Below are 15545 nucleotides of genomic sequence, written 5' to 3' on the forward strand. Positions count from 1 at the left end.
CCATGAGCCGCCAGCTTCTCCAGCAGACTTTACTTGTTTCTTGAATATATAAAGAAAAACATGTGCTGTTTTATTACCTCTCATCTGTGTAGTCAACGCTTACTAATGACACTGCTTCCTTTCTTCTTGTTTTAAAATTTTCTGTCCAAATTGGTACTATAGTAGTTGGGTATACCATCTTCAGCATAGTATCATCAAAGTTCACAGTCTAAATGGGATAAATGTATATTTTTTCTCTTAAGTTTCAGTTGCTTTGTATCATGAAGAGATAGGTTTTTTGAAATAATATTTCTGTTTTGTGTTTAGTCATAAGATTGCCCTTTCTGGGTCACATGGATAACCTGTCTAGTCCAGTATTCTGTCTTTGATAATGGCTGTAAGAATAAGGATAGGAATAGGTAAAATGTCATTTCTCCTAATGGATATAATCCTCCTCCCCCTTCTTGGGGAAAGGTTACACTAGAATATACTTGATTATCCAAATCTTTCATTTCATAAAATCATTGAGTTTGGAAAAAGACCTCTAAGATCATGAAGTCCAACCATCAACCCAACACTACCAGGGACCACTAAACCATGTCCTGAAGTACCATGACCACACATCTTTTGAACAGCGTCATAGGTGGTGGAGTCACTCTGGGCAGCCTGTTCCAATGACTCACCACTCTTCCAGTAAAGAAGTTTTTCCTAATATGCAACCTAAACCTCCCTTTGTGCAACTTAACTCCATTTCCTCCCATCTTCACACTAGTTACTTGGGAGAAGAGACCAATGCCCACCTCACTACAACATCCTAGTTATAGAGTGCACTAAGGTCTTCCCTCATCCTCCTCCACACTAAACAGTCCCAGTTCCTCAGCTGCTCCTCGTAAGACATTCCCCAGACCCTTCACCAGCTTCATGGGCTTCATCATTTCATATGACTTTTTTTTTTTTTTTTTAATTTGGGAAAACACAGGCAGTTTAATCACCTAAATGGGGAGGTGTTTGGTTTGTTTTGTGGTTTGTTTATTTATTTATTTTAAATTCCCTAGGCAAAAAGTTATTCTGAAGCTCTTCACTGGTACAATTATTCTGTCAGCTTCTACACACCTGGGCAGATAGATCAGAACTTGGCTAAGCTGCAGAGGAACATGGCTTCTTGCTATCTTCATCTGAAACAATTCGACAGGGTATATATAATATGTACATATACATATTTATTTGCATTGTTTTTATTTTTGTACCTATGTTATTTGGACTTAATTTGCATATTTGTTACTGTACCTTTTTGGCTTTGAGAGGGGGCACTGTCTTTTGCCTATTTTGCATCATCCGCAGAAAGATGTTCATCATCTTAGCTGGTATGGGGTCCTCTTGGTGTCGCCTGTCATTCTAATGGCAGAAGCAGTCCCAAGTTGTGAGACCATTCCTAAGTATATCAGGCTGCTTCTCAGATTGGAAGTCCTCCTGTCTTCAAGACTGGTGAGCCCTGGCAGGAAGAATGTTTGACATGTCTCACTGGAACTTCCCATGCGTGTGTTAGCCCTCACCCCTGCAGAGAGCATCTGCTTTGCCTGTCTGGGCCTTCTGGTTTGGAGGTGTTAAACTTCACAGTTTATAGTGACAGAAGGGAGTTTAATTTTTTCAACATTTTCAGGGCTTGTCTTGCCCTCTGATTTTGTAGCTCTAATTTTGAGGCCCTGGCTTTTTTTCAGTCTGATCATTGTCAACCATTGGTGCCATCTTCTGCTCTTGTCACTTTACTTTTCAGGGACGATGGTTCCAACCCAAACTTCTTGGGTAGTTGTATAAATATCAACAATGTAACCATTAACATTTTGTCTATCTTTTTAGCTCTCTTCTATTGCAAATTCTATTACTGATTTCAAGATGTCATTGTACTGATTTCCTTCAATCTCTCCTGTGAACAGGCTAAAGAGGCAGTTAAAGAAGCAGAGAGGTGTGATCCAAACAGCATCTTTAGTAAATTCAGTGTCTATAAGATTGCAGTGATGGAGAAAGATACTGATAAAGGTAGAACTTGAAAGATAAAGGGTTCGCTACAAGGAGCAGGACTGCCAAGTACATTAGAAAATACTAAGCAGATTTGGTCTGTTCACCTTGAGAAAGACACAATAGGGGGTAGCTAGAAGGATCTATAAAGTCGTTGAAACTGTCAGGCTGTAGATTTAAACTGTCAGAGTGTTGTATCTTGCAAACAAATTCTCAGATGTGGGGTCCTCTGCCGTATCTGGTATTGTCCGGATGGAGCCTCTGTCTAGGAAGTCTCAAATCTTAGAATGGTGAGAAGCTGTAATAGCATCCCAGGGTGAGAATCATTGTATACTTACTAATATTCTTTTGTCTACATGTACAATAAGAAAAAAAGGATACTGAGCTAAAGGAGCCTTAATGGAACTGTTATTGTTGCTCTTAATTTCTCTGGACAAATACAGCTTGAAGTTACCAGAAAACACATGAATTACTGAGATGACATAGAGAATAACACATCTCCGTAGACTTCTTTTTATAATAAGTTCTGCTATTTCATATTTTAATGAGATTCTTAGTTCAAGTAATGAAGCTTGTGAAATAGAGTCTATATGTACTTAGAGATCAGAATAACACACAGAGCTTATTTTCCAGTGAGTTCTGTGTCAATTACTTGTTCTCTATACATCTTTTTAATGACAGCATAATTTGTTCACATAATGTTAGAATGGAACCACAGCACAGTGTGAACAAAAGCAGCAGCACCCTTAGCATAAGCCAAGATGTGGGAGCTTGGAATCACTCCCAGACAATGTATTAGAGAAAGTCTTCTGTCTTTGGCAACAGTTATTTAGCAGAACAAAATTAAGTATGTGAGATAGTTTCATTTGTATGGCATCCTTGTTTACCTAGATTGAAAAAGCATTTTGGCATCTCTCTGGGAAGAAATGCATAATTGTGGAGAAATGCTGGTATGGTAATTTTTTTTTTTGTCTTGGTTTTTCATATTAAAAAAAAATAAAATACAGCCTTTCATAAGTAATTTCTAAAGCCTCATTAAAACAGTAGAACTTTCCACCTTCCAATTGCTTCTCTAAAAAAAAAAATTTTTCCCTATGTATATTTCAGCTGTGAAAGCAGTTATTGAAATGGGGAAGCTAGTGGAAAAGCCATCTCAACATGAAGACAAGCTGAGAGTGGATGAAAATACAGGCACTAACCTCCTGAGTTTAGCAGCCCAAATTGCTTTAGAGGTAGAACAGATAACATTGTCTTAATTTCCTTTGTTGATATAAGTAGGACATCTGTAGTCTCTGTAACTTTACCTGCTTTTAATATTTCTATGTATTTAATGCATTTCTAAGTATTTCATGCTTCCGTGACCAAGGTCTCACTCAAATGTACTGTGTAATGCAAAGCAGAAATTAATTTCACATATGCAGAAATAATAATTTTTAATATTTCTTCAGGAAAATAAAGGATTCTGAATTACAAATGTCAGTATCTGGGAATGACATGGAGTATTTCTGCAAAATTCTCCTTTGCAAAATATTGTCTTTTTCTGCCTCTGAGATTTGATCTTTGACATACTAGGGGGAACCAGTGTACAAAATACACATAAGTCGACGATGAAAGACTGGAAAGTCACTGGTCCCTCCTATTTGTCTCTTGGTTGGTGACTTGAGTGATGTCTGAACTGGCCAATTAGGTTGGCATAATTAGAAGAGACATTCTGTTGCCTTTTAGGGTCTTGTTCATAGCACTGTGAGGCACCAAAGCCTTGCCAACCTGTACTGATCCTGCTCTTGCTATAGGCTCTTTGTGCATGAAATCATATGATCTGTCCTTATGGATTTCTCTTGACTCTGAACTGATTCTGTGCAGAGTCCTTTGTTCCTTTTACTGCTAGTAGACTGCATGGACTTTTGGAATATGCCGTTGCTTTTTTTCTTTTTTTATGGCAACTGAGGTTCTGCAGTTTATACAAAATATGTTTTCATTTCTTTTCAGAATGAACAACAAGTAGTGGCTATCAAAGCTTTGGAATATTTGTCTGAACATTTACAAGACTGCCGGCAATTATTTGCAGCTTTAAAGTAAGAATTCAAGATATTTAACAAGGAAAGAGAAAATTTTCTGGTGTCTTTCAAGAATAATTTATTGTATTGAGGAAAATGTAGAACAGTAGATGAGAGATTAATTAGCAGTCTTTGGTGCTGCAGATGTACCTCGAGTCTGAACTCTTCACATCTACAGATGTTCCAAGTATCTCCCAAACAAATAGTATTAATTGCTCTGAATTTTATGACCACATTGTGATTTGAACAGATGAGCAACAGTGACTTAAATGAAATTGCAACAATCTCATTAAAACTGGTATTTGTGAAAATACCAGTTTGTTTATATCCTCTGATGAAGTGGTATCCTTCTTGCTGAAGTATTGCATCATGTTTATAAAAACAAATACTGTTTTTTATAGGCAGATGTGTTTATTCCAATATTTGCTTAAAGCCTTTGTTAAAGTATATTTATTTATTTGCTATTGCATGATTTAACAAAGTGATATACAAAATAGGGCAATAGGATGGGAAATAGTATAATCTTATTCTCAGTTTGACACTTTGAATTCTTTGAGTTCCATGAGCTGATAGCATGAAGAAGAAAAGTGGGAACCTTTCTTGAAAATTAGGACAAAGTACACTGCTGGAAAAAAAAAATTCTTGTTTCTTCATTTTTTATTTTTCTCATCTGTAGATGTTTGATTCGTCTTATGCTGTCAAAGGTCATGGCAGAAAACGGAGAGAACAGGTGAGTCCATTTGCAAAACCATTTCCTTATGGTGTATATGTTTTGGAAATGTTGTAATATTTTCTTGCTGGGCTTATTTCCTTGCAGAGTAATCAGGACGTTAGTACCTATGCTAGTAAAAAGTCCACTCAGATGGCTTCCCAACTTGAACTAATGACATCGTGTAGTGAACTAGTAGTGACATCTTTTCAACTTGTATAACCTTTCATTCAAATATCTGCTTTTTGCTTTCCTCTTGTATTAATGTCTTAAACTGCCAGGTATTTTTGATAGGGAATGTGAGCTAAACAACCTCTTTAACTTTGGCACTAGGTTGTGATATCTTTCAGTTCTGAGTGATAATTTCAGAGTGGGACCTCCCTTGCTAGCCACTTTGCAAATGCTGTGTTGGCTTAGAAGTAGGAGAACTATAGTGGTGGAGTTTGACAGTCAAGAAAACAGCATAGTGGCAGTGGAGTTGGAAGTTTAACCTGCAGCCCAACAACTGAGAAAATCTGCTGCCCTTCTACAATGACTTTCACATAACACAGATCAATAAAACTTTTTGCAGACCTTCAGTACTCCTGCATCTTCAAACGTTGGAATTTTCTAATGTTTCTCATGAGATGTTTGTCAGGGCAAGAATGATTATAACCATAATTATGGAGATGCTGTATTCCAGTATAAATAATGTGTTGTGTTGTAAGAAAGTAAATCAAATATTTCTAAAACAATTTTTGCTCCATTCTAGAGATGAAGATATCAACTCTATGCTGACTTACTTGACCTTTGGTATGCTTTTGTTTTTTTTACATTTTTTGTAGTTCTTCCATCTGAGAACATTTTTATGGTATGATTATGCCCATACTGACCAAGTGTCAGTGACTCTTTTGTAAACTGAATTAACAGTGTAAGTTTCTATTAGCATTAATTAAATGCCAATCGTGGTCTTTGCTGTTCTAGCTGTTTAAAAGGGAGCATTTTCAAAAATTAAGTTAATGCTGTTGGTTTGGTTTTTTTTTTTTTTTCCCTGGAAGGCTTAGAAAGCTGCAAGGAGTAATAGCAAATTGCTGAAAGACAGGAGAGGCTTGTCAAAATTTGTTCTAACTTTTAAATTGTGTTGTCCTTTGAAAAAGAACTGTCTTGTTTGCTTTAGAAAAGGTACAGGAGATGACATTTCTCCATCAGAAGAAATACTTATTTTCACTAAATCTTATTTACACCTCTCTTCTTATCTTGGACAAGAAAGTTAATGAGATTGTAGAGCTTTTTCCACGCTAGCCATTCTTACTGCAACTAGTAGAAAAGAATGAAGACTAGAATTAAAGTTCCTTGAAGCTAGGCTTCAAAACTGTTATTAAATTTAAAAACCTTCAACTTTTTGTGAAATTAAGTAAAACTCCTCTCCCCATGGCTTCAGTGTCAGTAAACTTTGAAGAGGCAGTGCTTGTTGGCAGCCTTACATAGCTTATCTAAAATGCTGTTTGAGGCACCTTTTGATGTTCTTCATAAGCCCCACTAGTTAAGCATATTAGATTTAAGTTGTGAGAAGAACTTTTAATAAAGAATTATATGAGAGTTTTGGAAGACTCTATTTTGTAGTGTAGTTACCAGACTTGGCACTGGTTTTATTCTGCTCCAGAATTGCTATTCATGTATTGAACAACACATTTTCTGCAGCTCACAAAAGAATTGCTGAGTCTTTCACAGAAGAGAAATTTACAGAGGACATGAAGACCCTTGAAGCTCACTGGTTTAGAAAAATTGGTAGGTTGCACTCTCAAAATCCAAACTGGATCCTCTCCACCTCCACTTAGCCAGAGTTTCGTCTTTTCTTCAGGAAGAAAAAGTGTTTAAAGTTGTAGTAGATTTATAAAAATTGTCAGCTTTGGCATTGGCTGCCTTAACTAGACTTTAAAGTTCTGCTGCTGCATTTAGTATCTTCTGAAACTATCTCATGTGGCTCATGTGTTAAGACAGTTCTCAAACAAGTACTTATGCAAGGTCTATTTGACTGATGGGATAGCTGATAGATTATTCCCTTCACTACAGGAATTGTTGTGTATCTCCATGGTCCAACTCTTCAGAGTCACCATTTTTCTCTTAGTTAGCCCTTCACTACCAAGACTCTATTACAGAAATAAAATTTAAGATCAGGCAAAAAGGAAAAAAAAATGGTTTTCTTCAATGTCTGAAAAAAAATTCTGCTAAGCAATAAAAACACCTTGCTGCTGATCCTAAGTATGCATGTTCACATGTAGGCAAAATAAGAATTGTGAAGTTTAGATGAGTGTGCTGGTGTCTTTGGTGCAGGATGAGCTTACCTCTGTCAGCCAGATTAGATTGTCTGCATTAGTTCTTTAAATTGACAGTCCTGGATTTTGCCTTGAACTACACTGTATGAAATATAAATGCCAAACATTATCATAGGTAGTGTTTCTGTGTGAGATGCAGCTCCCATGGAGCTGGCCTAGGCACCATCCTTAGTGTGTCTCTGTGTCCTTATTTAGTAGTTTTGTTACACTGCTTTGGTAAAAGAGTCAGTGTGTTTGCTGCCTGTAAATAAAAATTGTAAGCATGGGGTAAGAGGCTGAAGCATTTTTTTAAGATTCTTGCTTCTAACAGAGCATAGAGGAGACAAAATATTTTATTTGCATGCACCAGTACAGGTTGGGGGCTGACCTGCTGGAGAGCAGTGTAGGGGAAAGGGACCTGGGGGTCCTGGTAGACAGCAGGATGACCATGAGCCAGCAATGTGCCCTGGTGGCCAAGAAGGCCAATGGCATCCTGGGGTGCATTAGAAAGGGTGTGGTTAGTCGGTCAAGAGAGGTTCTCCTCCCCCTCTATTCTGCATTGGTGAGACCACATCATGCCATGTTCTTGACCCTGTTGGGGTAGAATGGAGAATGTTTCACAATGTTGTGGGATTTTTTCCCCTTTTTTTAATATGTCTTGGGAATATTGTTCAATACTTTATTCAGATACTGGTTTTATTAACATAGGAAGATGCTTCTTCCAATTCATGCTCTTGTTGGTAGGGTATGTGGTAGAATGCATACTTGGTTATGATTAAATTACTAAGACAAAACTTGAAAACATGGATAAGCTATTTTAACAAATCACTGATAGTGGTATTTCCTGCTGTTGTTAAATGAGCTGTTGATATTTTGAGTAAGAAATTGAATTGTAGAATGTGAACTGCCTATTACTATACATTAGATGAGTATACCCATAACACTGAATATTTTTAGTCTAATCACCATTTTTTATGTCTTTGTTAGCTTGGAACTTAGCTGTACAGTTCAGGGGCTGCCCTGAAAAGATGAGGGATTTTTTTCTATTGTCTTTCAAGGTACGTACACCTGGTAATAGTATCTCTGATTAAGGAATATTGTTATCTGTGTAGTTCTGTTAGAAGTTACATCCATGTATCAGGTATCTCCTTGGAGACATGCTTGTATGCTCTGAAGGTGGAGCACTTTTGTCAGAAGGAGATTGGCTTGTAATACAAAATGTAAGCATTATTGTTATACTTTACATTCTGTTGCTTAAATGTGTCATAAGAAACTTAGACTTCACTGAGTACTTTCTAAAATAAATGGATTTTGATGTTTGGGAACTTATAATTAAAACAAACATGTTAAGTACTCAAGTCCTGGTCTCCATATAGAAGTTCTACCAACACTGTCAGTTTTATATGTGTTTGTAGAGAGGGGACTCCAACACTTCAAACAATCTTCTTGTGTAACTGTACAAGTAAAACTGCAATGAATATATGAATGTGTACTATTTGTGACAGGTTACTAGAAGTGTCATAGAGGAGACTCAGAAAGCCTCTGTTCATAAACAAATCTTTATAGGGGCAGAATTTTCATTACCTTTTCTTGATTTTGCTGTCAGTTCTCCCAGTTTTGTCCTTCTGACAAAGCTGTTCTAATTGCTCAGAAGACAAGCCTTTTAATGGCAGCTGCAGTTGATCTGGAAATGGGAAGACAAGCAACACCCTCTGAACAGGTAGGACGTTGCTCTGTTAACAGATTCTGTGTGTGTCAGTCTAGCATCTTTTTTCTTTTGATTTTGAAGTCTTAGTTTTTTCACTCAGAATAGGATATTGAGAATGTAAAGATGGGAATCTTTCATAGTTAATTAGAAACAATGCATCTAGTGCTATGCAGACAATTGTAAATAGTTTATTTTTATAAACTAGTTCTGTTGACTTCAGTGTATTTGAACAGATTTGTATCACCAGAAGTTCATGGCTCTACCTTCTCTTAGAGGAATTTCAGTCTACCCTATATATAATGTAAGGAGTTTGCTGCTAAACATTGGTTAGTCAGGCAGATAATTACTGCATCTTCAGGATTATGCTGTTGCTGAAAATAATTACTAGTATTGTTGTGATAAAGTTCACTTTTTTGGTGATTTTTTTTTTTTTTAAATACATACATCCTTTTTTGGGGTGTTGTACTTGCTGTGGTAAGAATACTAAGGAGACTGTACAGTCATTATGAAGGAAGTACAGAAGTCTACTGTACAGTGATAGTTGTAGAAACAATTTTGTGGGGAGCAATGCACAGCAGTTTGTGTTGTGGGATTTAGTGGTTTGAAAATGTCAACAGCAATACGTTAAGCTTGGGAGCTAAAATAAATGATGTCCCATAGGAACTATATGGTTCTTTCTGGACCAGTGGAATGTTCAGTGTCAAGAGGCTTTGTCTGAGATGTGGAGGTCTTTGAAAAGAGAGAGAGAAAAAACCCAGAACAAATGTAACTGGTGTAGATGATGTAATAATTAGACATTCTTAATTTATTTTATAATTATGTATAAAGATCTTGTTAGCTATGATATGTATATTCCTTTTGCTTTTAAAACTGTGACAAAAATAGCTTCTTAAAATTTGTAAAAACAGACAGAGCTTTTGACTCGGGCCCTTCAACATCTCCAGGCATGCAAGGAGATATGGGACGTTCTGAAATTCACAGGTAAGCCACAGAGTGTTCCTGTTCAGCACATGTAAGTCTTAGGCTTGGTCCACTTGCTCCACTCTGCTCCACTTGCTCCACTCTGAGTACCTTAATGGCTTTCCTACTTGTTGGAAGCAAAATATACCTCATGGTACAGCATGTGACCTTAAGAAGATGAATCATTACATACAGTCAATTCTGTATCTTCTGTAGGAGATTTTGCTAAAGACCCAACAGACACCTTGTTGCTACTTTATGAATTTGAAGCAAGATCCAAATTGAATGATCCAACACTTCATGACCTCATGGAGTCAGTATGGGAGCAACCACAAATAGAGGTCAAGACGCTAGAAATCATTGCATGTAAGGACTGCATTTGTACTTTCATAGTTCTTCAAGTCATAAGAAATGGCTTTTGTTGCTCTTTCCTGCTCACTGGGAGTGACCATGATTATGATGTATTATGATAAATGATCTAACCATATCTATTTTGTCCAGAAGTAAAGGTGCTTAGGATCTCAGCAACGCTAGGAGATCTGTATTTTGAAATACTGTATTAGATGGATGATGTACCAGAAATTTGCAGCATCCTTCCATTTCTAGACTCTGAGATATTTTTATAGGTTGTGAGTCTGGAAAAGGTTATTCTGATAAACTGTTACAAGTTCCAAAATGGCAAAGGCCAGAAAGTTGTGCCCTAATTAGGCCAGCTGATTTGTGCCCTAATGCAGAAGTTTTAGGGTGTGGACTTTGGATAGATATGCAGTTTCAACTTAAAGTTATTGTAGTTAATTTGTAAATAGCACTCTCTGTACTGTACTATAATTTAATCACAAAGTTCTAGTCATGCCTCCTTGAGAATCTGGAGTAGGATCCAAGGAAGATGAGTAAAATTTGGAGCTACCATGGCACATCTTTGGAGGGGATTGTGAAGGACTGTATAAACACCTACTTATCTCCTTTTTCTGGAGGGAGTACACACCTGGGCTTGGAAAGACCATAGTGACATCCCACTCCTGTCTAGTTTTTCCATCCAGATTTTCATGTTCAAAGAGACAAAAAAACCCCAATACTCTTTACTGTAGATACCTCCCCAGTATTTCTGGGTTATTGCACTGGAAATAAACAGCAGTGAGAGTTCTTGTAAATTATGTAGATTTTTCCACTATGCTTCTGCCTTGTAGCCTCATTGATGATGTACACAGTAAGAAAATTGTGCAGAAGCAGTAGCTTGTGACCATCCCAGGCATCAGGCAAAGTTCTTTTCAGTTGTTTCTTACAGGGATCTGGCAACATGTTGTAGTTTATTGTAGAGATCAATGAGATTGAGGTCTGGCTCCAGTAATTTCTTTCTTTATTACTATTTTCTCTTGCTTTTAAGCATTAGCAATGGAATCTCCAGCTCGGTATCCCATACTGTGTAAGAAAGCTCTCAAGAGTGCACTAAACCTTCACAGACAGCAGATTGTCATCGATGCTGTGAAATTTAGGTTAGTGTTATCACATAGCTTTGTCATGAGCCTGTCACTGGAAATGCTGGCAGGGAAGAAAGCCTGCAAGTTGGAAAAAAAGTAGATTTTAGTTTATGTGCAAAGTTCCACTTTTTGTTGACCAGACAATGTACCTCTCACCTATGACTGTCTAATAGATGTGTTAACTGCCATTTGCTCACTTGGCATATTTTCTGAAACAGTTGTATTTCCAAAAAATTAATTGATTGAGGAAGGAAAACGAAAATTTGATCCAGAAGAGGTCTCTGGGTGTTTTTTGTGAGGAAGGTGTTAATTTCAAATATTACCCTGCAGTAGTGAACTAGGTCTTTCAAAGACAATGAAGTGAAGAGAAATTAAGGGCTGGGAAGAAAACTGTGAGTCCTAGGTGATCTGATGCCATAGCACATAGGTGGTTTATTTTGCTGGGTGACTAGCTGTCTAGCAGCTGTACCTTATGGGGTCTGAGAAATAACCTGGTGTATGTCCTTCTCTCTTCTTTGTATCTCATAAAGGATTTTTTTCCTCCTGTTAGCATTTCTTGCAGTAACCACTAGGCAAAGGCAACTTAATACTGCCTTTCTCATTTCACACTTTCTTAGAAAGACTGTTTCCAGAAACCATGTATTTGTTATAGATTTTCTGAGGATATGCCTACCACTTGGTAAAGTTAGAAAAGGTACTTTCCTCTCTGTCACGTGTAGCACCATAGAAAGTATGCCTGTCTTTCTGTGTTACTTTAGAGCCCAGCAATGAGAATAATGAAATACTTAATGCTCTTGAGTCTCTTTCTGCATAGTTTGGATGGATGAGATCTGATACTAGGAAAATGTATGTTTCTGGCTGTAAGAATGTGAGTGTAGTAAGCACCAAGGTGGACATATCTGTCTGATGATCAGAGACATAAGTCAGTGTGCTGCTGACACTGAAAAGTAGCTGGTTTTGCATGTGGTATTTAATGTTTCCTCTTTTTGCTCTGTTTCAATTCTCAGCAAATGCTTGCATAGCCTGATTAATATTTCCTTGCCAACTGGGTTAACAGACTGGGATGCTTCTGTACTCCAGGAGGCATGGGACTACTTTGAAGATGCCCTGAGTGTAATCAGCAGCACAGTAAGTTGAACAGAAAATGAGACTGGGAGATGATCCTGAGCACATTTGAAAAAAAATTCTAATCAGACTGAGAATAGTAGACTGAACATTAGATAGTGGTATATGTGGAGCAGCTAAAACTTCAGTAAAAGATACACTGAAATTACCTCAGAATAAGTGCCTCTTGGATATTTATGAATGAATTGTGAAATTCTCTGGATTTTGTAAGGGCTATTTTGGAGCCATTCAAGGCCAAAATTTCAGTTCCTGTTTTAGAACATCCTGAGGTAGAACATCCATCTTTCGTTCACCTGCTTTCTACATTCTTATGCTGAATAAATATGTTGGTTTGTTTTTTTTTTTTTATCCTGCTTTCTACATTCTTATGTTGAATATATATGTTGTTTTTGGTTTTTTTTTTTTAAAGGCAGATTACTTTTTCAGATCAGTTTAAAGCTGACTAAAATTTGGGTACCAGTGTTGCTTTTTTTTTCAGCTGTTTTATTAAACATATTTGGGAACTTACTACATTACTATTTTTTCCAAAAGATCTAGAACTAGATTCCAGTACTGTCAGTACTTGGGGCACTACATGCCTTGTTTCTGTGAGGACAGGTATATGGAGAGTAAAATCTTTCTCTCAGTAAGCATTTCTGCTGCTCCTCTCAGGCCTGAAGCATAATGCTGTACAGTAAAGGCAGCTGTATTGAGGAAGTCAGACATTTACTAAGAATTTTACAGGTAAAAATTAGATTAGAGTATTTCTGCTCAGGACTAATGAAGCCAATACTATGTTTCATAGCTTTGTTCCATTGCCTAGCTGTTTCTTTAGTTCAATTTCAATGTCTCTTCTTTTATAAAAAGTGACATAAAGATATGCTGTTCCTGACTTCCCCAAAAAAGAATGTCCCCAGTCTTGCCTGCCTTTTGCCTAAGTTCTCATTTATAATTTGAATAATGTTCTTAGTGAGGGATACAAATAAAATGTTCATGTGGACTGATACTTAAAACAGCAAAACTTCACAGTACTAGAAGGTCTTCTTTTGCAATCTTGTTCGTGGAAGCAAGTACTAATTGGTTCCATGCTAGGAAAAGGCCTTTGGGACATCCCATCAGTATGTTATCAGTTAGAAGGCTGGTACACTACTCATGATTTATACCTCCTATTCAGAGATGGATGCTGCAGTTCAGAAATTCACTGTGGGCTCTCTTACTTCGCATGAGAAGTATCTATCAAAGAGGAGAAAGAAGTCTTTCCATCCTCCCCCTAAAGATTTGCATGGCAAATAAGTCATTGTTTGTCCTTCCATTCCCCAACTGAATCAGTCCCCCAGCCCGTTTGAAGTATTTTTGGGTACTCTGGCTTCTGTTCTGCAGTTACAATGGCATCTCTCACTCTCATGAGCCATTGCCACAGTTCATAGAGAAATTCTGAAGACCTGAGAACTGCTGCTTCTAATCTGTAGTGAGCAACTATGTCCTGCTATTCAGTGCTGTTTGGATGAACTGGAAAGTACCAGAGCAAGCAAGTTCAGCCTGTCTGCAGATAGGCTGTTGGAAAGCATGCTTCCACTCTGCAACCCCCTCCAGTCCCCCACAACTGTATTTTCTGACATACCAGTAGGTAATTGCAACATGACTTACCCATACTGGAAATAAGCTGTTTGACAGTAGAGCAGATGAACTGTGAAGTACAGGATGGGTCTGAGGGAATTGCCCTTTGTTTATGAGGGAAAAAAACAAAAGAACAAATGGTTTTCCACTCTGAAACTAAACTCTAATGCACTCTTGACTTGTCAGGTTTAAAGTGAAGAGTCTGCTTTCTGATGAGGTACTGCTTCTTGTTTGCTACTGCAGGATGCTTACCCAGAGATGGAGATCCTTTGGTTGATGACAAGAGCTTGGAACACAGGAATATTTCAGTATACCATTTGTAAATACAAGGAAGCTGAGCAGTGGTGTGGATTAGGAATGCGTTTCCTCAATCACTTAGGATCTCTGAAGAAAAGCTATGAAAACCACGTAAGTGTAAGCAGCTGGGTTTGAGGATGTGAAATTGGATGTCTGGCCTAAATTTGAGATACAGGTCTGGGTGAAGAAACCACTACAGATGATCTTTACAGAGTTTCAGGAGAAGCACAGTACCTAAATATTTTAGGGGAGCTTGGTGCTAAAAGATGTTTTCAAAGTGAGGTCAGAAAAGTTTTGCTAGACAATAGAAAGTATTATTGAAATAAATATAGTTACTGGAAGGATCATGTAAATGGCTGACTGGAAATAAACTTTGGACTCTTGGTGGCCATGGAAGAACCCTTGTACCATGCCTGCTTTCACTAAAATCAGTGTACTCTACCTACTGACTTAAATCAGCTGTTGTATAAATAGTCTCAGGCTTGTTTTTAGTACAGTCTAGTGCCTTATAAATGTGGTGTCCTGGTTTAAGCTCAGCTGGCAGCTAAACACCAGCAGCCACTGCCCAGTGCTCCCCCCTCCTCTGCCCCGTGTTAGAGGAGGAGAATCAGGATGAAAACAATATGGGTTGAGATAAGGGTAGTTTAATAGAAAACACAAAGAGAGGAGAGACAACAGTAATAATGATAATACCACTGAAATAATATATTCAGAAATGATAATAAAACTCTTACCTGAATCAGAATGCTCCAGCCACGTGCTAAAAAACCCCTCCTCTCCGAAAACCCCTCAACCTCACAGAGGGCATGATGCCACATGGTATCAGATCTCTCACTGGCTGGGTCAGTTGTTTATCCTGCCTGCAGCCCCGCCCAGCTGCAGTTGCTTGTGAGCATTAACCCTGTCCTGGCTGAACGCACGACACAGGGTTTAAGCTCACGTGAATAAAATCATTGTAGCTTGTCTTCTCAGGTGTAGCTGAGCTACTTCCCATGAGGGAGACGTTTCAGGCCTAGTACCTCTGTGGAAAGCAATGACACTTTTTCGTGCTCTGTCACAAGGAAGCTTCTCTACAGTTTTTGGCTGATGCCTTGACTGAAGCACAGTGCAGACTGGCTGGTGTATGTGGTCATTCATTCTTTTATGTGCGAGCTGACTAATCAAGAGCTGGTTGCAACTTTTATACTGTTTTAAGTATATCAGTTGATAAGAGTTGAGATCACTCCCTTCCAACCTCAACCATTCTGTCAATCACAAAATCACAGAATCACAGAATGGTATGGGTTGGAGGGGACCTTGAAGATCATTTAGTTCCAAATCTCATGC

The 15545-nt window shown here is 37.9% G+C and overlaps 1 protein-coding gene across 1 annotated transcript; it reads left to right on the forward strand.

The window, feature by feature from the left end:
- Positions 1–1034: 1034 nt before the first annotated feature.
- Positions 1035–14330, forward strand: TEX11 (testis expressed 11; the record flags this gene model as incomplete). Its single annotated transcript, XM_008940569.1, has 14 exons — positions 1035–1172; positions 1914–2016; positions 3103–3227; positions 3985–4070; positions 4729–4782; positions 5513–5553; positions 6442–6528; positions 8043–8113; positions 8662–8775; positions 9672–9744; positions 9940–10089; positions 11108–11216; positions 12209–12329; positions 14166–14330. Coding segments are annotated over 14 exons (1437 nt in total), but the record flags the coding sequence as incomplete, so codon positions are not given.
- Between the last annotated feature and the right edge of the window lie 1215 nt (positions 14331–15545).

This window comes from Merops nubicus, unplaced genomic scaffold (assembly GCF_000691845.1).
Source record: "Merops nubicus isolate BGI_N331 unplaced genomic scaffold, ASM69184v1 scaffold23585, whole genome shotgun sequence".
NCBI classification, from domain to species: Eukaryota; Metazoa; Chordata; class Aves; order Coraciiformes; family Meropidae; genus Merops; species Merops nubicus.